This window comes from Diadema antillarum, unplaced genomic scaffold, assembly GCF_040938485.1.
Source record: "Diadema antillarum isolate AM-2024a unplaced genomic scaffold, OU_Dant_1.0 scf00000024, whole genome shotgun sequence".
Lineage (NCBI taxonomy): Eukaryota > Metazoa > Echinodermata > Echinoidea > Diadematoida > Diadematidae > Diadema > Diadema antillarum.
This window is the reverse complement of record NW_027270913.1, coordinates 1,929,734-1,956,578: the sequence shown is the minus strand read 5'-3', so window position 1 is coordinate 1,956,578 and position 26,845 is coordinate 1,929,734. Positions and strand designations below refer to the sequence as shown.

The 26,845-nt window shown below is 37.6% G+C and overlaps 1 protein-coding gene across 1 annotated transcript in view; it reads right to left on the bottom strand.

Annotated features, from left to right (window-relative positions):
• Positions 1-12,409: 12,409 nt before the first annotated feature.
• The window catches only part of LOC139732488 (ecotropic viral integration site 5 protein homolog), a 117,295-nt gene continuing 102,859 nt past the window's right edge, over positions 12,410-26,845 (bottom strand). Inside the window, exon 18 of the mRNA XM_071643354.1 lies at positions 12,410-12,727. Within this exon, the coding sequence (XP_071499455.1) occupies positions 12,410-12,727 (318 nt within the window). The remainder of the gene's footprint in view (positions 12,728-26,845) is intronic.

The following is a 26,845-nucleotide window of genomic DNA, read 5'->3' as shown; positions in this document are numbered from 1 at the left end:
TTTCTTCGTCTCCTATCTTCTGTTTTCTCGTCATCATTAAGAGTGGTAGTCAACATCCACATTGATCTGATTATAATCACAGCATCTTTACATTTCTTTCCCTTTATATTCCGCCATGTCTGGCTGGTGGCAATCTATAACCGACTGGTGGTCATCATAACTTTTTGGTAAGTTTTATTTACATTATCCCTTTTCTCGATCATGTCAATAATGGTGTTAATGACCATCATCGACAATCATCAAGAGCAGCGGATATCGTTACACTCTCATGGCAACGTCTCCATCTAGTCATATAGCGCAGTATGTTACACGTTCTGATTATAATTATTTTATTCATTGTTACTTTGTTTGTAAACACAAGCTTTGTTAAATTAATGTTCACAGCCTTGCTGAAAACCAGCTATCAGCTGAAAGCTGGCTTTTATCCGTGATGAAATAAAGTCAACCAACCAATCAATCAATCAATCAATCAATCAATCAATCAATCAATCAATCAATCAATCAATCAATCAATCAATCATCAATCAATCAATCAATCATCATCAAATTGACTCTCACTGAGCAATCTTCCATTAGTTTTCGGGAAGTAGAAATTAGATTCAACATTTTTTCACTTTTCTAGCATAATGAAAGAGCACTTGATTTACCTCTTACAGAAAGCTGGGAAATATATTACACATAACATCAAGGGAACGTGTAATTTTCGTTAAAAATAAAATTTTGTGGATTATTCTCATTTTTTCTATATCGTTATATCTTTACTGCAGTAGTCTTCCCATCCAGCAATGGCTGTATCGAAACTTTAAAAATTCATAACTTTGAACGGATTGTCTGATTTTCATCAAACTTTCACTGTTGTGTCATACTTAGATAGTTGCATTCAGTCAACCCACATGCATATCTATAATCAGGTCTCATTCCTCCTTAAGCTCTTGGTACGTTTTCTTTATTAGATACAGATATATGATTTTCCTACGGAAACTGCTACAGTAGAAATAAATCCAAATTACCAACACGGAAGCCCAATTAAGGTGTATCAGTCATGACTTAAGGAAAAGTGTAACTAATACAAATTTGAAATATTATGCAAAATCGATGAAGCAGTAAAATAAATGAATCATTCTCTAAAAATTATAAAAATGACGTGGGTGAGTTGTTTTTGTGGTTGTTGTTGTTGTTGTTGCTGCTGCTGCCGCTGTTGATGTTGGAGATTTTGGGTAGTTCCGCGTGTTGCCCTCTATAGCTTGGAAGTGAAGAAAATGTATGATGTTGTAGTATAGTAGAAAAATAAAAAGAAACACACAAAAAAAAATCACAAAACGTGATTCTCAGAGATATCGACCATGCTCCTCTAAGAGTCATGGAGAGGAATACTTCTATTATCATATTCCATTAATCAGTTAAGGGAATGTGTACTTTTCATTCAGGTTTTTGTTTTGTTTTGGTGGTTTGATAGTTCACGAAAGGGTCTAAAAGATATCATTGTCACATATATAATGTGAAGGAAAATACAGATAGACAAAATATTTTGTCTGCTTGGAATTCCTTACACTTTGTGACCCTGAACATCGACATAGATTCTAGCACATCACATGAGAAAATGTTCATGAACTTCGATCAAATTATATTGCTTTGTAATCAATAGAAAACATGATTATGGGCTTAAAGTGTCAAAACATGATGTTCGTCAACTCTGAAATAAATAGATCTATTGTGGCACTATAGCTATATTAACATTTTTGTTAACGAACCAACGAAGGAACAAACGACCAAAAACAAATTGTTTTGAAAAAAAATATCGTCAATAATAATTATAATGTCAAACTGAAACTAAAACCACCACAGGCAAATTTTCAGCAATGTTCAGTATGTAGCCTACGTATTGTGTGCACATGACTATACATAGAATCTTATAGGGTGTGTCTGTGGGAGTGAACAATATATATATATATATATATATATATATATATATATATATATATATGAATTTCCTTCGCTTAGTTAGATTATGGTTAATGGCATTTTAGTGTGCTGCAGGCTTTTGTGAAATGTTAGATTTTCGAGACATTCTTTGCAACCAAGCACAGTATTGATGAGTTTGATCAAGTTGATCAAGATGGATATTTCTATTGTGATATTGATGTTGAATCTTGTATCATAATATGTACTCTCTAAAAAAAATCGAGTGAAAATATTCACTCTAAAAAGAGTGAATACAAAAAAGAGTGAATTTCGAGTGAAATTTGAGTGAATTTTGAGTGAAAAATGTTCATTTTCACTCATTTTGGAGTGACGTCAGGGATCACTCCAAAATCTTCGAGTGATCCCTGACGTCACTCCAAAATGAGTGAAAATGAGCATTTTCACTCAAAATTCACTCCAATTTCACTCGAAATTCACTCTTTTTTGTATTCACTCTTTTTAGAGTGAAAATTTTCACTCGATTTTTTTTAGAGAGTATGATATGGTTTTGCATAAAATATTTCATTATATGTTTAAAAACACTGTGATTTAGCAGCACAAGTTAGAAGAACATAACTGCTTAGTTTTGTTTATATTGGTTTCATTGTGAACATGATGGCTGTATTGCATGAAATTCAAATAAAGAACGTCATAAAAAAGTGTGTAGGCCTATATTATGTGTATGAGTCTTTGTATCTTTGTACTCTAGCTCCACCTCCCCTATCCAACATTGATTATTGATTGCTAAGGCGACTCAGTGCGACCCGATTTTTTCTTTCTTTTTTTCAATTTTGATTCCTGCATGTTCACAGGGAAACCTCTTTGATTCAGTAAAATACAGTGAAATTAATCTGGTAGTATAGCAGTTCCGTAAAGATTGCAGATATAAAAAGAAAAAACGGCAGGGACTTTTTTTTTCTTACTATTTTCATGGAATATTGATGGTATTGGCCGCGTGCCCATCTGCGGTTGGGTGAGGTAATGATATCATCACTACACAACCAACCCATTTGTTGTTGCACTACAAATATCAGGAAAACCATGCTTTTTGGCCATGTTGGCTGAAAACTCAGCAGCTGCGACCCTTTCCTCCTAAAAAGAATTGTCACTGATATGTTTTTCAAACGCAACAAGTTGATGCAAAGGAAAGAACTCTCTTCATTTGGTTTTATGTAAAAAAAAAAAAAGAAGAAAAAAAAAAGGATACCGGTAGGTCGTGAACATTTCTATGAAGGTTAAAATGGGCCACTTGTGATGAGAGTTACAGTTACGACTTTCATCTCCATTTTCTGAAATGTTTAGATGCTAATATCAATTTTAATGAGATTAGTGCCGTTCCGCTCGGCCTGATTTTGCTCTGTGTATTGTGGTCAACTTGGACAGGGAATGGGATGTGACTTTGATGCAGGGGAATTCCAGTTCCATCACGCTAGAAGTGCATATGGATACAGTTCGTTCATTCCAATGATTCATTCATCCGAAAATGAAATAAAATTCGTCATTCTCAAGGTTCGTTAATCTGAAAATGAAATGAGGTTCGTTCTTAAGAAGGTTCGTTATTTAAAACCAGGGATCACCTTCCTGTCATGGTTAAACCGAAAATGAAGTATGGTTCTTAATTTCGACCTTTCGCAATAACGAACCTTTGGAATAATGCCACAAAATGTTCGTATTTAACGACCTTTCTCATTTTCGGATTAACCAACCTCTAGGCATGATACGGGATTTGTTTGTTCCGGAACAACCAATATTATTTCCTTTTCGGATTCCAAAATTTAATAATCATATCGGTAAGCAGGCAAGACCTGATGATTCGCTGAACATTTTTGTTATATTTGCAAGCCATTTGGTGTCCGCCGTCAAGCTCTGTATAGAAAGTTAGAGAGAGAAAGAGGGAAAGAGGAAGAGAGGGAAGCGAAGTAGAGTGTGGAATTGATAATGATGAATTCGGAGAGCCTGACAGCAAGACCCAAAATGGAGTCTGCAGCGTGTTGACAAGAATGTTAGATCGGACAATAACATACCACAATATTACATAAGACATTACAATTATTTAATTTGCGTTTAAAGGAATATAAAGACAAACAGCTTGTTATTTCGGGGGAGAGGTCATTCCAATATCTAGGGCCCGTATACATTATCGTTTTTTTTAGCGAAAACTGTTCGAGTACGCGGAAGGTGAAATGCGTCACTTTGGCGGGTAGGATAATTATGAATCAAATAGTTTTTCCTGAACATGCGAGTGAAAACATCCGGTAACTCCTTGGCAGAAAATTTATACATAAATATGCCGACAATCACCATCCACATCAATGCCATGAAAATGCCAAAATATCTCATAGTTTGTATTTTTGGTTACCGTTCATAATTCCGAAGGGTCGTTGATCTGAAAATGAAATGAGGTCCGTTAACCCGAAGGTTAAATCCGAAAATAAAAGAAGGTTAGTACTTCCGGAGGTCTTGATCGTTAGTACGCGCTATCTTTACATTTTTCGGATTAAAGAACAATGTTTCATTTTCGGATTAACGAGCCTTCGGAATAACGACAACCTTATTTCATTTCGGAATTGCGAACGTAACGAACCTTCGGAATAACGCCACAAATGTTCGGATTAAAGAACCCTTTTTTTCGGATTAACGAATCTCTATGTACACGGAATTTGTGTGTTTCGGATAAACGAACCTTCGGAATTACAAACCGTATTTCATTTTCGTATTAATGAACCTATGAAATTTCAAACCTTATTTCATTTGCGAATTAACGAACCTTCGGAATTACAAACCTTATTTCATTTTCGGATTAACGAACCTTCGGAATTACATACCTTGTTTCATTTGCGAATTAACGAACCTTCGGAACTACAAACCTTGTATAATTTTTGGATTAACGAACCATCCGAATTAAGAACTTAATTATCAACCGTATTTCTATGTCTTTTATTGAATGGAGAAGCATTGTATATACCAAAGTAGGCTTTATGATTATGCAAATCATGTTGTACTCCTGAAACCAATGATAGCTCGGTCACAGTAATAGTTCACATTTTAGTTTTTTTTTTTCTTCTTATTTGGCACCCTTACATCATCTGGTCTTATCTACTATCCGTTCTCCGTTTCTTTTTCACAAACACTGATTACTCGGGGCTTACAGCCAAACAAGCTTGCTTTCATGTAGGTCCCGCCATACTTTTCTTTGATCAACCCCATCTCGATTTCGAATTTGACCAGTTATTACGTATAATTACTGTGTTATCACCATGTATATTGTTGTGTTTTGCACATTGTTTACAAGGTGAAAGAACTTGTTTGATTTCTGTTATAATGCCCATAAATGAGAAGTATGGAAATAAAATGAATTGAAATTGAATTGAAATTGATTGTCTTTTCATCAGTACAAGCTTGCAATCATTAACATAAATTTTCATTACTGTCGTTATCATACCCCTACCAATAAGACCTCTACTATCAGAATTATCATCATCATGCTGGGGAAGAAGAATGTGTAGCCCATGAAAACTTTGCTGTGAACATGATTCCTGTGACTTCCCTTAGATCATTAGCTTGGGGATTTTGTCCAAATTTCATCAGTGCATTTTCACCTAGCGTAGGATACGTGGGCCAAGTGCCTTAAAAGAAGAAGAAGAAAAAGAAAAAAAAAACAAATCCCAAACCCCAAATATTTAACGCATTTTTTTCTTAATTGCGGTAGTGAAATGTGGGATGGGACGGACAACCCGAAAACAATTTCTCTCTGGCACCATTCAGAACAGAGACGTAATAAACACAAACACCACCTATATACACATAGAAACACTCACTCACTCACACACACACACACACACACACACACACACACACGCACGCACACATACATTTTCATGAACATAATCTCGTTTGACTAATAATGGCATGAACCAAACATGACCAACCACAACAAAAACAGACAGGAAGGTCAAAGTACTTTGACAGAACATCGTGAAATTTATTTCATTTATTCTCGTGATAATTAAAGTGTCATGAATACACGTATGCACACGCACATGTGTGCCTTTCAAAAACATGGGTTCAGAAGCATGGTTAAAGCGTTTTCCCCTTTCTAAGTACCGTGTGTACCACGTGCACACGGAGAGCGGGGAGTAATTCTTCTAGTAGAACTTCTTCGACACGCAGAGATCTGCCTATGTTCTGGACTACATTTTAGCAAACCGTGAAGATCCCCGACTGAAAATAAAGATGACAGGAGGGTGTGGTCCATGGGCCTGCCTTTTTGGACCCTGGGTGGGGTCTGATGGTTAACACCTGCACCTTTTATGAAAGGAACCCTCACCCCATGGTTAAAGTCTCTTCAAAGTTTCTACAGCATCTCAATAAGATTACAACATTTTAAATTTTATTCCCAGGAGGAGTAAACCTGGTACATATCCAGTCAAAAGGCTAACATGTGGACACATACACTGACTACTTCAAATTACATATCTTTGCAATGGGGACCAAAAAGAAAAGAAAACAAATATACAATCTGGTGTATAAACTTGTCTGATAGCTGGGCATATACTTCATTACGGTAAACAATGTTCTATGTGTTAGTTGGCAAATGTAAAAACACCACTTTCCATCATGATAACCAGCAGGAATATGGAAACGGCTTCCTCGAAATTATCGGTATGTTGCAATCAAAATGTGCAAGAGACCATTACCACTTTGGAAATACAGCCTCCAGCAAACATGAATTATAAAAATACATCAGTGATAAAAAATATGTGTCTACTTTACATGATCTTTCTGTCTAACATGAGTATAGATATAGTTTGGTATATGGCAAGTGCGACTTTAAACGTTATTAATATGTACAAATATTCTTGTTCGAAAATAAGTTCAAATTCTACTTCTTTCCTCTTACAAGTTATGAATATTCTTACAAACTGATTCGGCTCTTCACTATTTGCAAACTATAAACATCTCTCATGTAATTGCACATTTCTATCTCTGTTTAAAAAAAAAAATGTCAATTACATGTAAATAAATACTACAAGATCAAGAAAGAATCAAGATGAATCATGATCAGTATCTACCAAGTCTGCAGTACAGGCAGACCCGAACTACAACTGATTTACATACACCATTAAGTTTTCTTTTCATCAGAAATTCTCATAAATAGAAAGTGGCATCTATCCCACTTATCATCTACATGTAAGTATCTCTGTAGAGATGATGAGAAAGGTAATTCTAGAGAGAGGCCAAGGGGAGGGAAGCTGAGGCACAGAACTTAACTCTCTTGGCTGCATGTAACCTTTGACCTTTGACCTGGTGTCAACTGAAGGAAAGGAGTCGCCTTCTCATTCTCTCCAAGATCTTTGAATAAACGGGGGAACCTCGTTATAATAAGGACCTACAGTGTAAGAACCACAACAATCTACCTGTTATACCAGGTTTCTCACTATATCAGTGTTCAAAAACAAAGATATATTAAGAGTTGGGACCTGCAAAATCACCTTGTTATAAGAGGGTTTTGCTATATCTGACATCCTCATAACAAAGGTTTGATGATACTTCCAACACGGTTACTCTCTGGGACCTGAAAATCACCTTGTTGTAAGAGGGTTTTGTTATATATCTCAACTCTTTATAATGAGGTTCCACTGTATTGATGCTATCTCCAACACAGATACTCTCTGGGACCTGAAAATCATCTTGTTGTAAGAGGGTTTTGTTATATATCTGAGCTCTGTATAATGAGGTTCCACTGCATTGATGCTATCTCCAACACGGATACTCTCTGGGACCTGAAAATCATGTTGTTGTATGAGGGCTTTTGTTACATCTGACCTCTTTATAATGAGATTCCACTGTCTTGATGAAATTTCCAACTCATGTACTCTTCTTCTGGAAGGACACCAGTGTCAGTCACATGACAAGAGAGGAGTATTGATGAATTCATAAACTTTCAAAAGTGAGCAAATTAAATAGTGTTTGGCAAACAAAATCAAATGAACTGCTTGTTAATACACAGTTTGGACATGATGCAGAGTCTTAAGCACAGTTTGAGTATGGAATGTGGTGTACTAGTTAGAGTAAAATCTAATTACTCATTAAGCATTTTTGAAACTCAGGACAAATTAGTTAATCATGCTATCAGTTATCAGTCTTGCTTGCACTGGAACTCTCTTGTAACATGTGTCATGATAACTCATCACAATTTCATTATTATTTTCATAGCATAATCTATTGTTTGTGAGTAGTACTCAATACACAATCTTACCTCAGTCATTATTAGCTGAGACCTCGTGTCTGGTTTAACTTTCTTTGTAGAATGCAATCATCCATGTTCAGTAAAAAGATGTAACATTCGATCTGACAAAGATAACGAAGACATGTACAATATTGACATATGGCTCTACACAGACGATAAAAATATTTGTGCTAAGAAGTTATAAAACGAGTGTCAATGAGTACAAATAACATACGATGCATAGGAAGAACGAGCGACTCAAACCTTCTAGTTGTTCCACAGGAGGAAAAAACAGACATAAAGCTCTTTAAAACATTATAAGATTATGTCACCTTTTCTAGCAAAGAAAACAACTGAAATATGGGTCTTGACTGTGCATAACAAGTAAACGAAAGGTTTACATCCTGAAAACAATGTGGTACATCCATCACCTTCCCACAACTGTGGGAAAATTCTGAACTAGTGACAATGTTTGGTATCAACAGGAGGAGAGGTATCATAATATGTCCGTGACACATCACCTTTAAGCACGTCACACAGTGATGTAATACAACACGAGGGGGCTCGTCAAACAGCTGCTCCACTCTAAACAATGTGCCACATAATAAACATTTACATTGAGGAGCAAGAACTAGATACCTTACTGTCAAACTTAAGAGGGGGTGGATTAAAAGGAAAAGAAAACAGTATGGCAATGAAGACAGAGAGATGGAAGACATCCATATGTTAATGAACAGAGTCACAGACAATTTTAAACATTCATCTTGCAAAGATTCTCTCCTACTTCATCTGATTTTAAGCCATTCTCTCTAAGAGTCTTTACATCTTCACAAGCCACAATCACACTGGCAAAAGTTTGCGAAGTTAACGTTCGCAAAGTCTTTGTGATCTCTGGTCGTCTGTCCACACTGGCAGTCAGACTTCTCAATCTTTAAGCTCTTGAAGTTTGGGTCACAAGTGCGTGAGTGCAAGGAAGAAAGAGTACGCTCGTCTGATGGCTAGTGATTGTGACGTAACGTAACAATGAACACCTGTACATCACAGTGGCCGCACGCTTCTGAGGCACTGCCCGCAAACAGGTGGTGGACAGGTCATGTGACAAACTTCATAAAATTTCGTTTGCTAGTGTTCACACCGCCTAATGATCAAGAAGATTGACTAGGGTCCAGGAAATATCCCTGGTTTGACTGGGACGTTTCGCAAGACGTTTTTTGGAAGTTTGTGGTCACACTGGTAAAACTTCAAGATCTTATAAGGATCGTGATCTTACACTTCACGTTCTTTTGCAAGTGTGCCCGTGGCTACAGACTCTGCAGAGAGAGACATCAGGATCCAATATGCAATGGCTTTAAAAGACGTCCTTACCTGTCAAGTCTATGCCTACATGAATGCACGGTACAGCATGAATTAACCCTGTGAAAGACAAAAACTGCTCTCTTCTTTTATAAAACAAACTAAAATACATGTAGAAAATGCATAAATTATAACATATTCATAACAAAATGTGTTTCTTACAAATAAAAAAGCTTTTCTTCAATACAAAACTTCCCGACACACGTACACATACATGGGATACGATGCAACAAAATGTATACGAAGGCAACCGTTAATCACTCAAACCTAAATACTGGTGGTAAAACAAATCAAATGGCCTTTAGATACTTTAGATACAGTATGTAAACACTTGCATCAAACTGCAATGTCTACAGACATGGCTGACATAGCTACAAAATAAAGCTCCGTCCAGCATTTGTGTGAAATGCATGAATCGTTCACAATGAGTGAAATGCTCTTCCCAATCCATTGCAATTCTCAGCCATATTCAATCATGGTAACATTTCTTGAATCAAACTCTTCTATGTAAGACAAATATTCTTGTTTTGTCTTGTTTTGTTTATCCTATTTGATGTTCAGCTCATGGTAGTAGTAACAATATGAAAAGAAATAGAAAAAAAACCCATTAATCATTGTATTGATAGACTTGGACACACTTGCCATGGTTGTTGTTGTTGTTGTTGTTGTTGCTGCTGCTGCTGCTGCTGTTGCTGTTGTTGCTGCTGCTGCTGTTGCTGTTGTTGCTGCTGCTGTTATTGTTGCTGCTGTTGTTGTTGTTTTCCATGTCTTATCTGCTTGACTGTATCTTTGAGTATTTTTGCCTCCCATAATGGGATGCAATATATACACTTTTTTTTTTTTGACTTGCAATACCTCTGAATCTTATTTCCCAGGACAAAGCAATTAAATAGAAACATGCTTTTGGCATACTGTCCAATCAACTATATAATATTATTACTAGTGTGTTTGTTTGTATTCCACAATGTCAGATAACAGCCTAGACAAAGAGCTTGGTATTCTAGCAAGGTTATACATTTACAATGAACTACAAAAACATTGTATCATGTATCATGGCATTCTATCATGGGACAAATTTCTTTTCATTTCTTTTTAATAAGATTCTTCTCCACCAGAAACGAGCTATTAGAATAGTTGCTAATAAGCCCCTTTTCCCTTCTTTTTGCTTGTTCATCTAATCTGCTTTTGGATTACTTTCTATGTTTCGAATTGTATTTTGATGATTTGAATATATTGGTTAAACAGTACATACTCACCGGACAAAATAAGAACCAAAATATTCAAATAATTTTGTCCGGTGATATGTACTGTTTTTGTTGTGACTTACAAGAAATATGTTTATTTAAAAATGCAATTACGCATATTTGCAGAATGCAGACTTTGCCATTCATAATTCTACTGGAATTTAACCCTTTGTGATTAGTTTCTAAGAATGGAAATTGTACTTCAATGATTTCAACTTTTTTATGTTTTTTAAATTTTTTAGTCCAGTTGATACAAATTGTATCATGTCATGAAGCATGAGAGATACATTGAATTTAAAATTAAGTTAAGAATATATTCACACTTTTCTTTTCGTAATTCCACTGGCATTTAACTCATCTACCCTTATTCAGTTCACCAGTCTGTACACGTAAGTCATCATAAATCGGGACAAATGTTACAATGAAACATTTTTGTGATATTATGCAACGTGCAGATGAATCTGGTTGACTATTAGATTCTGAACTGTCTTGGAGAGTTGAACTTGACACCAAATCTTCCTGTATGTTCAGCCAGCCACTAACATTCAAGTCTATTCATCACCTGTCAAGGAGTTTCCTTCTAAGCACCTGGTTATTTGAAATGTCATTCAAAATTAATTCACCTTGTGTGGCCGCTGTAATTACCATCTAAATTAAATCGTAGAGTCCATGAGTCACAAACAGGTTCACATATCATGCCACCAGTACGTAATCACTGTAAGACTGATTTTTTTTTTTTTTTTTCGTTTATCTAACCATACAATGTTTGTACCTTCAAACTGAATGGGTCAGTCACATTCCCACATCCAAGTCCAGGATTTCATCGCAGAAAAAAAAATCTAGCATTCAAAGGAAGCAATGTAGTCTGGAGTATATTTGGTAGATAAAATCAACATGTGTACACAGAAGCAGAGCACATTCTCTCACAAACCAGGAACTTCTACCTCCTCTTCCTGCTAACACAGATTCTCTCATTTACTGCAGTGTCATTGAAGTGCATTTCCTGCTCTCAGAAGTAGCAAAGGCAAGTTCATATCGTGAATATTTCCAACTATGATTCCCAAAGCATGATTGTATTCAAATATGGAATCACACGTACAATTCAACACTGCAACTTAAGCTTCTTCATATTCAAAACCACACCTGGAAAACGCCATCCTATTGGTATACAATGTATGAACTTAGCACCCTTGGACCACTGGCAAAATTTTCCATCTTTAAAAATAATAATTCAACTAACACTCATGAAAATGCCCTCATACGGCCATGATAGAAACCGACAATGTTTATTATTCAAACTAAATACGCAATCGCACACACCATGGAGACATCATCAACTTTGTCAGTGCAGATGTGTATGTACCTCTCACTTTATACCAAATGGTAAACAACTTTAAGAACAGGATTTTTCAAGACATGAAGTAAATAAAAACTGATGGCATAAAAAAACCCAGTTCAAGTGAAAAGTTGTCCCTCCTTGAAAAAGTTCCCTTCTGAGAAAAGTCAGTCCACTTCAGGGGAGTCTGAATAAAAATGTCCATTTGGAAGCCACCTTGTTCACATTCCTACAAATCTCCCATAGCTGAAAACATGCCATGGAATGGGCTTAGGTGCTTTCTCATCATACTGTGCTTTCTTTCCTCTCAAGGTTGGCGTGGGGGCTGCCGGCATCGTCACTTTCCTTCGATGTTTTCTTCTTCCTTGTGTTACTTGTGGCAATGTCCACTTCTTCATCAACTATCTCCGGTATCGCGTCGTCGTCGTCGCCGTCAGACTCGATGACAGAGATGTCGATGCCCATCACCTCCTCCTGGTTGGCCTCGTCTTCCAGGACGCGACGTTCTCGCTGGAGCAGCTCTGGATCCTTCTCAATCTCTTCCTCGATGGCGGCGCGGCTCTCGCCCGAACGCAGGCGCTCCCTCTTTCGCATTTCAGCGATCTGGGTATTGAAGGTACAAAGACACCAAACATTGAACAATCTCAACCAGGATACAGGCAATAGGCAGCATCTAAAATCTGCCTCCCCCTTGGCTTGCATGAAACTATGAGCTATTCTTCTGAGAACATGAAAAGAGAACTTCATGTGAAGAAGCAGAGAAATTTTCTGCTTCCTTTTGGCTTCTTCACAATGTGATTGATCACATTGTGAACAATCATTCTCTACTGCAACTCCTGCAAAGTTACTTTGAGCTTTATCTCAAGGTGCCACCTGGCATCTCACCAATTTTATACTCTTTTGAAGTTCCTTTTGTTTCCTTCAAGTATCTAATGAGTCTTCACGCCACTATAGGGGAAAATAAAGGAATGACAGTTATACCGTACATTGAGCACATGTTATGAGGAGACCTACACACTGGAATATGTGATAACTTCCCATCCTGAAGCTCCAAGTTTGATGGGAATTTCACTTTTCACAATTCAAACATGGCAAAATCAAGAAAAAAACAATAATCTGGAATGCACCTAAAACACTTTAAATCTGCAAACTGTGTAAAATATGCCTAAATGATGCCAGAGTGTGACGCTGGCCATTGTAGTGTGCAGACATACTGTCTCAAAAGACATCATAGGATTTACAACAAAGACCTCAATTTGTGTGTGTGTGTGTGTGTGTGTGTGTGTGTGTGTGTGTGTGTGTGTGTGTGTGTGTGTGTGTGTGTGTGTGTTTATGACTGTACATGTGTTCTTCACACCCATTGTACTAGGCAAATTATCACAAGGATTTTAAAAAAAATCAAGATGAACTGATTTTTTGCATAGCAATGTGGATAGAATTAGCATCACATCCCATTGCAAAAGACAATTTTTGAAAACTGTTATTGTTTAACTGTGTAAATGGGACTTTTATTACTCAACCCGGAGATACATGCAGAAGAAGAAAAAATGCATTAGCTACAGGAAAACACATGTTCAGCATGCTTTATTATCTTAGCTGTAGAACAAAGTGAAAGTGTGGGGTCTGGTCATTGAACCTTGTAATTGCATCATTTCAGAGCTGTTATATAAACCAAAGCTCACTTCCAGCTGTTTGTGAGACATTTTTCTTTTCTTTTGTCTTTTACTGAATACCATATCATACTCTAGGATGAACTTATTTTGTTCATTTTGTTATGGTGGTTTTTTTTTTTTGTTTCTTTATGTGGGGATGGTGTTTCCTTTGTTTTTTCTTCCAGGGCATACCTTCTAAAAGTTTAAAGGGATGGTAAAGTTTTGCTTGAGACCTGGTTTCAGGTTTCTAACTATTTTAATGAGATAACAAGAAACCTCTTTTATGAAATATGAAAGAGCAGGTAATTCCAAGAGGAATTGAACATTTGATAAAATTGGTTATATGAAATGGCAGAGATATCCACAACAAAGTGATCCTAATAAAAGGTGGGACCCACCTTTTATTAGGACTGCTTTCGTTTCAGACTGTGTTTGGAATATCTCAGCCATTTTAAAACTGATTTTCACCATATAAACTCTGAATTCCTCTTTAGAGAATGGTATGCTCTGTAACATTTCATGAGTGATTTCTTTGTATATCACAAAACTTAAAAGCTCAATCCTCATCTCCTGCAATACTTTGCCATCCCTTCAAAATAAATTCATTACACACTGCAAATGCTCACATGTAAAATACATACGTGATGACACAATTGTAACTGTAAGAAATTGTTGTTTACTATGATAGGCGAAGGAATCCTTGTTTACTGTGAAAAGCTAGCATGTCAATGAACAGGCACACAATACACCGTGTCTTTTAAAAAAATAAACTCATCAGATATGAAAGAATACGTCATACATTTACTCTGCGGGGGTCATGAAGTTATCATTTTGCAAGATTACACAGTTGACAAACGACTCACGGGAGATCAATATTACACAGTGAGGGTCGACCCCACTACATCTCCGGGTAAAACAAGAGGTGGGTTGTTGGTTAATCAAGTGAGTGGCAGGTTCCATCGACCTCGCTTGGCCCGTTTCCCAGAGATACAAAGTTCTGCATGCGACACGTGATGGGATGGTGGATGAATGAGGTGCAACATTACGCCTTGGATGTCGTGGGTGGAGGGGGAGGTCACAAGTGAGGAGAGATACATGTGCCTCTGATGACATCACCAGTTTGGAGCAAGAAGGGCATTGTTTAGGTTTGCACCAACCTAGTCCGCAAAATTGTCGTCCTGCTGTGTAACCCAAGTGTACATGTACCTTGATCTGCTCTACCTTACTTGCCCAGATAGAACAAACGATAATATTGATCTAGCTATAATTCTCTCTTGTGATTACAAGCCTCCCTTAAATCACAGTCTCTTCCACACTTCCTAATTCCTTCAGAAACAAACCCAAAATGGACAATGACCAATACCCTATTAAGACCTGTTTCTCCCATATGTGTCTTGACTAAAAAATTCCCAACTAGCCAGGCCCTTGTACAATTGTCAATGAAAATACAGATTTGCCACCGCTCAGATAATTTCACTCAAGTCTACCACCATAAAATAAACTGCTGTACCACTAATCTATGTTCATTGCATGCAGTAATGACCCCAACACTGTCTCAATATGCCAAACACTGATAACACAGTGCAATTGAATTCTTTGCTCGAGAGGTTGCGCACTGAAACCCTGTTCTGAACATCAACAAATTTTACTGATACATGAGTGGTCAAACGTGATAAAGTACTGAAGATGGCTCCAACCTGTGGATTCCTACACCTTTTTGAAAGTTTGCCCAGAAATTAAATATTGTGAATTGTTCTGTCAGTCCACATATTTGTCCGATGTTCCTCTTATCATCGGACAGAGCAAACTTTGAATAATTGACTTTGCCTGCTGACCTAAGAAATATCCATCAATTTTTCTCAATGTCTAAAATACCTGTAGTGAAGGTGTTCTGTCTTCTTGCATCTATATGCCAGGTTTGACTAAAAACTGACTGATGTCTGCTATAGCTGAATTTTGGCGCATATGAATAATTATGGATGGAAATTTGGGCATACAACACAATTACACTGTGATTTGATATGCTGATGAAAGAAAAACAAAAGAAAGGAATATCGTAAGAACATCTGCAAGATTTCATTATAGCCTGTGTTCATCCTGGACACCTGGACCGGACTGACCACATTGGCCATTTAAACTGACCAGAAAGTTTGTTGATCTCAACTTTACATCCTTGGAAGGGTTTTCACTTGCTTTGTTTGTACATGTAGCTAGTAATGAGCGCAAAACACACACACGCACACACACACACACACACACACACACACACACACACACAGAAAAAAAACCCAAAATAAAACAAAACAAAACAAGCAAGCAAACTCAGAATACAATCTGAATAGAATAGCACCGCAAGTATGCAAGGTTAGAACTACAAGCTGTTGCATAATGCAAGGAGGAGGAGGAGGCATACCAGCTTGATGTTAAACATAGATGGACGGTTGGAGGAAACGATCTTTAACTTCTTTCAAGGAAAAGTTCCACACTGCATTCAAGTTGGCCTTAACCCGTTGAGGACGGACTGATTTTGCTACAACGTGCATTTCCCAAAGACACATGCCCGAGTATACAACATACTCGGGACTTGTCCTCAATGGGTTAACATACAGAAAATAAAATTTGAAAAAAAAAAGAGAGTGGTGGGAGATTATTCATATTTGATCCTACTATCCAAAAGTGATGGAAGTTTATAATTACCTCCACCAAGGTGGCTATGTTTTTGTCTACGTCGATTTGTTTATTTGTTTGCAAAATAACTCAAAAAGCTGTGCATGGATTTGGATGAAACTTATAGGAAAAATTGATGATAGAAGAAACAGATGATTAAATTTGGTAGTGATTTGGGAATATCTATGAAATGTTGAAAGATTTGTTATCTTTTGGCAAAGAGGGTCAATGAACTTCTGATGAGCTCAAGCTGTGCACATTTGAGGTTTGCCTATGTGTGCACTAAAGCTTTTCTAGTTTGATACAATGTATGTTTTCATGAAAAACAGTGATATATACAATGAACTAGCAACCACAAATCTGCATGAGATGAAGTGATGATTCCCTAATTTCAGAAGTTTTTCAAATTTTGACCTGCACACAAAATTGTACAAAATTTCCATTTTCAAAAACATAAAATTGACAAAATTAACACCTGTTTTGTGTGTGTGTGTGTGTGGTCTGGTCTTTACTGATAATGTGTTGAAAGAAGCCTGCAAAGTTTTTTGGTGTTTTTTTTTATCACGACTATCTGCTAATACATATGATCGGAACCGTACATGTATATAGGTCTAAACTATTATTTCAAATCCCCTTTTCTGCACACTTTTCAGAAGCATGACACTGATGCATCGAGATCAATGTGCAGCCCTAGGGATAAGCAGAAACAAGTTTATTGCTCTCTGAGCATCAACCACTTCATGTTATGTTAGAATAATAAGGGGGGGGGGGCAGGGAGAACAATCAGCACAATGCAATTACCAGAGGAAATTAGGGTGGGGGGGGGGGGGGCAGGGTGGGGGTGAGGCTTCCCGAGTCATGTGACCCCTTTTGGCAACATTGGGATCGTATGATTCCTGACGAACCCAAAGCGGTTTGGTCTCGCACCATGCCAGAGCAAACAAGATGTGGTCATCAACGAGGATAGATGTTGACTTGGTGGCTCATTCTCATTGGATTGCGCAATCCCCAGTCAAGGGAACCCAGCGGCCCATATTAAGTAACCCCTGGAAGCTGCCATGTATGACCTCGAGCGACCCTTGGCACTGGCTGGTGAGCTCAGGAGGAAAATAGGTGTAATCCAGGGTAGCCCTACAGACACTAGTCTTCAATCGCAGACCCTTGGTTTTTACTTTACCAATCCAGGAGAATGGGCATTGACAGGAAGAAGACGAAGAGGGAACAGCATTTATAGAGTGTCATTTATCTGTAGAAACATTTAAAGGCACCCAGCTCCCACAAGATTCTGTACTGCACACAGACTGAAATGCATAACATGACTGAAATTACACACGAAACAAAGTCCTTTAGTCATGTTATATCAAAATAAAAGCACTTTTGAGGGTGCTTTGGTACATTTTGCCACCAAGAACTCACATAGGGATAACAATTCATGCTAACAATTATTGTTAACAAAACCCACTGAAGACAAATCCTGAGAATACTCTGGCAGGTGTCCATGGGAAATGCGTGTTATGGCAAAATCAGTTCGTCCTAAATGAGTTAATGCTAACAATTAATGCTAACAATTAATGCTTACAATATCATCATTCCTCAAAATGTCTGTTTGACTGTTATACACACAAAAAGGTGAGATATCAAAACAAAGTTTTAGAACAGGAATGCAAACTTTTACACAGCACTGCATTATTCTGAGGGTAAAAAAAAGCATATTTTTGGTGGAAAAACAACATTTTTACCTTTCCTAGCATAGACAGGTGTAGTAGTACATAACAGACAACAAATGAATATTGCTTGTTTTTGATGAAACCTGTAGCTTCAATAGGCCACAGGCCTAAGATAACTTTGGTGGCAATCAACAAGTTAAGTTGATCTTACTTGTGATGGGGGGGGGGGGGGGGGGGCAGCAAATATCATGATCCATTGAATGAGTTCAACAACTTCTTGCTGGAAAGCTTGATTATGATTTTGATATCCCCTCAGAGGATCTTGTCAGGTCACTACTCTTGATCATTGACCCCCCCCCCCCCCCCCCCCCCCACATCCATTCACTGGAGGTGAAACATTTGAGGCACTACAGATAGCCATGTGACCACCACTACACTAGACACTATGCTACAGGTGTGTCATGCACCACCCATCCCCTCCCCCTCCCCCCTCCCCTCCCATTACACTCGACTTCTGAACTTCATATCAGCAAACCATTGCACTTTGCATAAAATCTTATCACTATCCATGTATACTGTAGGGTCTATTAGTCAAAGAAAAGAAAATAACACCAACTCACCCCAAATCATTTTCGGATTAAGGAACTTTTATGGTTTACAGAATTTGCGTGATTCAGAAATAGCGAACCTTTGGAACAACAAACCTAATTTCATTTTTGGATTAACAAACCTTTGGAGAATAATGAACATCACAAAGAGAAAAGAAAAAGGATGACTCCATCCACAGTGTGTAAGGCATATACAATATCTTGTGGTTATTCTCTACTTCCTGTGATTGTTGCTATACTGTAGTTGTGTGGTGGTGGTGGTGGAGGTGGTGGTGGTGTTAGTTAGTGGAGGTTTTGGGTACCGGTATACCTTTAACCTTGGAATACACAAAATCTTTATAAAAGAGACACAGAAAAAAACAGAAAGGTTCTGAGTCTTCATGTACAGATTGTAACAGAAATAATCCCCAAGGTATTGCAGACACACAGATTTCACTCAGAAAGAATTTGACATTTATCTCTGGCGGACCAAATCTTAGGTTTCTTACAGGAAAAAAAAAACAAAAACAAAAACATGTTGGAATACAAAGTAGATATTACTCATTCCACTATTGTACGCTGCACCCGCAACCATGTTTAAGTTTATTTCAGGGCTGAAAGTCTTCAATACACTCTGTTGTCTGTACATTTACAGTGGCTGAACCATCAATTCCTGACCAATGGCTTCATACTTGTGTAAATCTAAACCATCCAACACCAATTTTCTTTGGTAAGTCTTAAAACTATTTATCTAATTTTTTTTTTCTTTTATGGGAGGGGGACTATAAATGAAATGTATATTCTAAAAGTTGTAAAAGGCAATTTGGGGGGTAACCAAAACTTTACTGGGTTTTCCAACAAAAAAACAACTGCATAATTATCATGGCTTTTTGACAGAGCAAAACAGAAGGAAGTACAAATGTATGTTGCTGTTGGATGTGGTGCATTGCTATTTCTGGATTACTGTACCTGGCCCCGTTGCAAGAAAGTTGCAATCAATTGCAAATAATTGCTAGTTTTGAAACAACCATTCTGATTGGCTCAGGGTCTGCCCTATTAAGAAGACATGCATGCAAAAATGATTTTGATTGGCCAGTGACAATCAGTTGCAAGTTGCGTTTAAACGCAAAGTTTCTAGCAACGGGGCCCTGATGGGAGAGACATCAATAGAGTCAGAGCAGTACCATTGCATCTTCATTCCCGGTGTCTCCTGAAATCTCTCTCTCTAATTCCTCTCGCATAAATATAAACACTGAGTGTGTATTTTCTGAGTTTGGTTTAATCACTGAGTCACAAATGAAACGTCTCATCAATTCTCTTCCGTCCAAGTCTTGTTCTCTTGATCCTCTCCCCACATGGCTACTAAAAGAGTGTCTGGATGAATTTCTTCCTGCAATAACTCACATTCTGAATCTCTCGTTGTCATCAGGCGTAGTTCCTAAGCACTTCAAAAGGTCGCTCATATTGCCCTTTCTAAAGAAACCCAGCTTAGACCGTAATGATTTGAATAATTTTCGCCCCATTGCTAATCTGTCTTTTCTTGGTAAAGTTCTTGAGAAAGTGGTTGCTCGCCAACTCAGAGATCATCTTGATGAACACCAGTTGTTTCCTAGTAATCAGTCTGCCTACAGGCACTTCCACTCCACCGAAACCGCCTTATTGAAGGTACTCAATGACCTCCTCTTAGCAGTAGACAAAGGCCATGAAGTTGCTCTTCTGCTTTTAGATTATTCTGCTGCGTTTGATACTATCAATCATGAAATTCTCCTTAACAGATTGGAGACTAATTTTGGTCTAACGGGAACAGTCTTGAGATGGATTGCATCTTACTTACACGACCGCCACCAGATGGTTACTGTGAACGGTGCATTTTCTCAGTCGTTCCCTCTTAGACATGGTGTCCCCCAGGGGTCTGTGGTTGGTCCTTTACTATTTCTTCTATACACAGCCCCTCTGTCTTCAGTAATCAACTCTCATAACGATATTTTACATGTTATGTATGCCGACGATACTCAAATCTACATAATCATACAACCAAATACCCAAGTCGAAGCACTCTGCAAGCTTAGTAGATGCGTTGATGATATCAAGCAATGGTCTCACGATAATTATTTGAAATTGAATTGTGTTAAATCGGAATTTTTATATGTTCATTCTCAGTTCAGGCGGGGTAGCTCTCTAACAGAATTTTCCTTTGAAGATAGTACTATCCCCATCTCTCAGTCCGTCAGAGATCTCGGAGTTATTGTAGATAAGCATCTGAACTTTCAACAACATATTAAGAATTCATGTCGTTCTGCTGCTTGGGGTATTTGTAAAATTGGTAAAATACGTAAATTATTGGATCAGTCTTCCACGGAACGTCTCATTCACGCATTTGTTTCCTCTCATCTTGACTACTGCAATTCCCTTCTTGTTGGTCTCCCTGCTTCAAGTACTGCACCACTTCAAAGAATTCAAAATACAGCTGCTAGGCTTGTGACCCTTACAAAAAGATCTGACCACATTACTCCAGTTTTCCAATCCCTCCACTGGCTCCCCATCCATCAACGTATCACTTTTAAAATCCTCCTTATTGTTTACAAGATATGTAATAATCTTGCCCCATCTTATCTTAAAGATTTAATTTCCTTCCGCTCCTCCACTTCAACCCGTTCTCTTCGTTCTTCCTCCGCTCTCCAATTATCACGTGGTCCCCGCACCTGTACACGTTATGGTGATAGGGCCTTTTCAGTTATTTCCCCACTTCTTTGGAATGAACTCCCTTTTTATATTCGTAACGCTGAAAATGTTGATAGGTTTAAGTCATTGTTGAAAACTCATCTGTTTACACAACCTTAATTTTGCTGTTGTTGTTGTTGCTGTCGTTATCATAATATGTACATAATGCTGTATTTTGTTTTTACGTTATATATATTATTTTTCCCCAATTTGATGCGCTTAGAAACATCAGTATTAAGCGCTATATAAATGTTATTCATTATCATTATCATTATATGTGTTGTCATCTTTATAAACAGATGGTTGCTGAAGAAGATTTGACTGTTTTACCGAATCTAATCCTGAATACTATAAAATGCAATATCAATAATCATGAACTTGCAGAAGATCCTGAGTCATTGTTCTGGGTGAGGTTGTACATTATGTGCCAACAATCATTTTCCTACAACCTTGGCAACTGACAAAAACAAGAAATGGAGAGAAATGTAGACAATTTCATGGCCTAAATATCCTTGTTTATTTAGTGCCATTTTTCCAAGGGTAGAAGCCAGTGAAGGTACATTGTAAAAGTGAATGATCTCACAGGTGTAAAATGGGAAAGGGTTAGTCTTCTTACAATCTGTTCTGTCTATTTTTTATCCTTCTATGGGTAGTATTTCTCTTTCTTCAGTTGGATTTAGGGTAGTGAAGGTGAGGGATATATCTGCAATGCAGAAGTTAGATTTCAGATTAAAACTTCCATGCAGTGTTGGTGGTGGGAAATCTTATGCAAATTTACTGTCACTTTTCCCCATGCTCCATTTCAGTGAGACAGAGAGAGAGAGAGAGAGAGAGAGAGAGAGAGAAAGAGAAAGAAGTCTCTACAGTGGAATTTCAAGCAATAAATAGGTACATCATAGAGATAGACATTTTTCATTTCAAGCATCTGGTGTTGTATCTAACATCATCTTATGAGCCAGCAAACTTTGCTATCTAAAGCTATACATTTTTATTTGTGCGTGGAAATTAACAAACATACAAACAAAAATGAACAAACACACAAAAAATGCATATGTTAGACTTAAATTAGTTGCTATTAAGTACAAATGTACTAAGCATGGTGATGTAAGCAACACAACAGGAAGGTACATGCAAATGAATGCAACAATGAAATAAGATCGCTCCTGTAAAAAAGTCTGTATGATTCAGACTACACAATCAATCGTCCGCTGGTCAGCCACTGTGTGCATGTTAAGGACATGGCATGACTGCCCCCAGAGCAGTGGTCAGCAAACTTTGGACAACAACAACAATGAATTTTGATGACCGATGGCCGATGACGACACAGGCAAACATGACAGAAATCAATTAAGAGTACTCCTCTTGCGTTCATGCCAGCTTTTTGATTACACTATCTCTGGAGTGTTTGACCACTTGGCTACGAAACTGATCATGAAGAGGCAATTATGTTTACAAGACAGTTCAACAGTAAGTATGACTTTTCAGACCTTTAATTCACAAGCCTCATTTATCTCAGCTTACCTGCCTATATGAAGATGTTATGACAGTTGATATAAAGTTATAGTGGAATCTCCCAAATCACACCCTGTCAACTTATTTCAACAAAACAATGCATTCAAAATCAACAAATTATAAAAAAATCTTAGCTTGCATCAAAAGCATTAATGATCACATCATTGGTATGACACCTACGTGTACAGTATAATAGGATAATTTGTAAAGTTTCTGAAGAAGTCTACTTCAAAGACATTATCATTCATAAAAATTCCCACTTTCCAGAACTTTTCCACCACAAAAGAAACCAGAAAATCATGCAGAAATATATTCATAAAATCATGTCACGTCAAAGTTTTCAAATAAGTACAATTGTATGTAGTGAGCATTTGAAATGGAGCTTGGAGCTTTAATTCTCCTACAGCGGTACATGGCTGATTTCACCACAAATGTATTAGACCATTCTCCCCCCACCCCCCCCCCCCTTCTGTTCAAGGCCACTGCAATCACTGAAACTTGCAAAAACAAAGAAATTTGGCAACAAATCATGAAGTAAACACCAGATACTGCCAGTGAGCAACATCTTCAGGGAACTCGTTATCGCTGCAAGACAAACAGTGATAAGATACGGGCACTCTACGAGTCCACGTGAATGCTGACACACACTCAGTGGACTCAGATTCGGGTTCAGCAGAGTAAGGCGATTAACTTTACAAGTGTTTACAGCTGATCAGAGTTTTACGATCACGACTAGCTGCTGTGACACACTGTTCAACACATCCTGTGATTTCAGAGTATTCGCTTCTCATCACTAGTTCCCAGTAAACACCACTCCATAAATGTACATATGCAAAAATGATACTTGTCTAGCATGGCTAAAAAAAAGGAGAAAATGCTGGTACATGAATCAAACTTAATTCTTTCAAGAGCCTTGTCAGGAAGTTGAATGATTCAATCTACACGTACAAGTATCCTTGTGGAAGAAACATACAGCATCCCGGAATTCATGCAATTTGCATTCTCTTGTTAATTTCATTACCTACCTACATGTACTGTGACACACACAACACAAGCTGGAAGGTTATCCAGCCTTCTATAAAGGTTTCACACTTGGGAAGAACTTGTGTTTGTAATCACGTTATGGAAGCCTGGAAGCCTGATATGTTTCTACACATCAAATACCGAACACATCTCCTTGTCAACCACCAACTGCAAATTAATGTGATTTATACAACAGCCGTGTCAAAAACTCCATGGTCTGTCAATAAAATATGCAGCTCTCGGTAAAGGCTAATTCTGCTCTCACCATGAGGTGAACCCACGGCGACATCTGAAATGTCTCTGGACAAGGTAAAAGCCTTTTTGCCTGAACACGGATACGTAACATGCTGTGAAAACACTTCTGGGCAGGTGCTTATCAAAGCAACATATTGTAAAGTCATTGAGAAAAATGAAACATTTGGAATCTTCTTGACAGTGCTTTTCCAAACATGAACACTACATTGATATCAAGTCTAGAAAAAGTTGGAGCATACTCTGCAATGACTTTCACCCATCAGCTAAATGACGGCTTAAACACATGCATGCCCACACCAAGGTTATTATAACAATTCCATCAACAAGTTCAACCACAATCATCACAGGTCGTACCAAATCAAATTTGGTCATAACACAGCCTATGATTAAAAGTGCAAGTAACCTTATGTGCATAATTATGAATGAACCTGATGGTTGTTAAAACGCTGAGCGAAATGACCTGGGAATTCTTAAAATGTTTTCTTGCTTGCCAAAAAAGGCAAGTTGGCAAATGAACAAACATCTAAAAGGGGAATTCCATTTTATGTTCAAATCAATGCTCACACTAAGAGTACTGTCAACCAAAAAAGTTATTTTCCATGAAATCCATCAAATCAAGAGAAAGTTATTGACTTGTGAAATTTCATACGATTTCAACATAAAATGACATCAGTCATGACTGCACATGCAAATCAAATAGTGACGATGAAGTACCACAGCCAGCTTATGATGCACAATTGCTGCTTTTTGAAGAAATTTTACCCAAATAAAAACAACTACTGAAGCATGTAGACATGTTTTATTCATTACATTTTTTCCCCACATAAATACAAATTTCTTTCACCCAAAAAAAAAAAATCATCAACAAATTCTAGAATGAAAAAAAAAAAATGTCCTTTTAGTGTGGACATAAACAATGAAGATGTACAACTAACTTCCAATTGAACGTATTTAAAGCTTACCAAACAAACACAAACTATCACTACATGATAAAAGAATTACTGTTTTATGAACATGGATAACATCGGGCACATTGAAGGACAAGTCCACCTTCATATACATATGGATTGAGTGAATGCAACAATATTAGTAGAACACATCAGTGAAAGTTTGGGGAAAATCCGACAATCCGTTCCAAAGTAATGAATTCTTAATGTATCTGCGCAGTCACTGCTGGATGATAAGACTACTACAGTGTATGATGTCACATGCGTACAACGATATACGGAAAATAAAAAGAGAATTTCACAAAACTTGTACTTTTTGAATAAAGTGCACATTTCTTTGACTTGTTACTGATGTATGTTAAGGGTAATATTATTCCCCCTGCCTTCTGAAAGAGAGAAGTTGAGTGTTGTTTTGTTATGCGAGAAAAGTGAAAATAAGTTGAATTTTCTTTATTCTTTCTTTAAATTGTTCTACACATGTGACATCACAAGCTATGGTAGTCTTCTCTTCCAGAAGTGACTGAGCAGAAACTTCACAAATTCATCACTTTTGAACGGACTGTCCGATTTTCCTCAAACTCTCACTGATGTGTTCTACTAATATTGCTGTATTTACTCAACCCACATGTCTATGAAGGTGAACTTGTCCTTTAATTCTGTCAATGTCAGCTTGTTCGATAAAGTTTTAGGGCTAAATACCAGCAAAGCCGCATGGATCGATTATCTTGTTGAAATCAATAAAAGTAATATAGAACTTTCTGCAGACTTTCATACACTGGCCGCTAATGCGGTTTGGCAGGGCAATGAATCCCTTATATGTTAATGCCAAACTTTTTCGAAGCTAAAATGGTGAACTACTCGTAAGAGGGCATGAATTTGTCGACAAACTTCTTAGATGACAAACAGCAAACACCTCCCTCCCCGCCTAAATGGTACACAGTCAAAATGAGTGGACTTGACATGAATCAAATGACCGAATTACTGTTTATTTGTCTTGAGATATTACAGTCCACTGACTGCACTGAATTATACCCCTGCTTTGAAACCACTTGGCAAGCAGTTTTGAGAATATGTCAATATTAAGTGGGATATGAGCAGTCGAGATTTCGTGGTGTTTCTTGGTACAGGACAATGTCGAAGACTGGACCTAATCTCAAGTTTCAATGGTACGTATTGAGTAGCCTACTGCCACATGCCAAAACAATTGCTAAAAAACACTACAAATTTTGCAAAATCACGTTTTGCTCTGACGCAAGGCACAAGTTTGCACACTTTTATCGACAGGCCACCTGAAAAGTACATGATGAGTATGTGACTGAGCGTCTATATCGAGTGAAGTTAGCCGACGTCCAAGAAGTGGTCTGAGACAGTTGACCTCCCCAGACATTCTAATCAGCTGAGGTCAATATTGACCTCCAGTGACCATTGTCTTGGCTAAACCATTTTTTCCTGAACTGCCAGCTGGCATCTCCGCACAGGTCAGGGAACTAATGGCAGTACAGCAATACAAGGTGCATCCAGATTTTAAACTGTAAGCTAAACAGTGGCAGAAATAACTCACATTCACATTTGATTGTTGGAAGGGACAATTGAGGATTTATTTCCTTGTCTGTGCTCAATATTTCAAGGTGGCATAATCATGCAAATTAACCGCAAAATGTTTGAAGTCAAGGAACTCTAACCAAGCTCA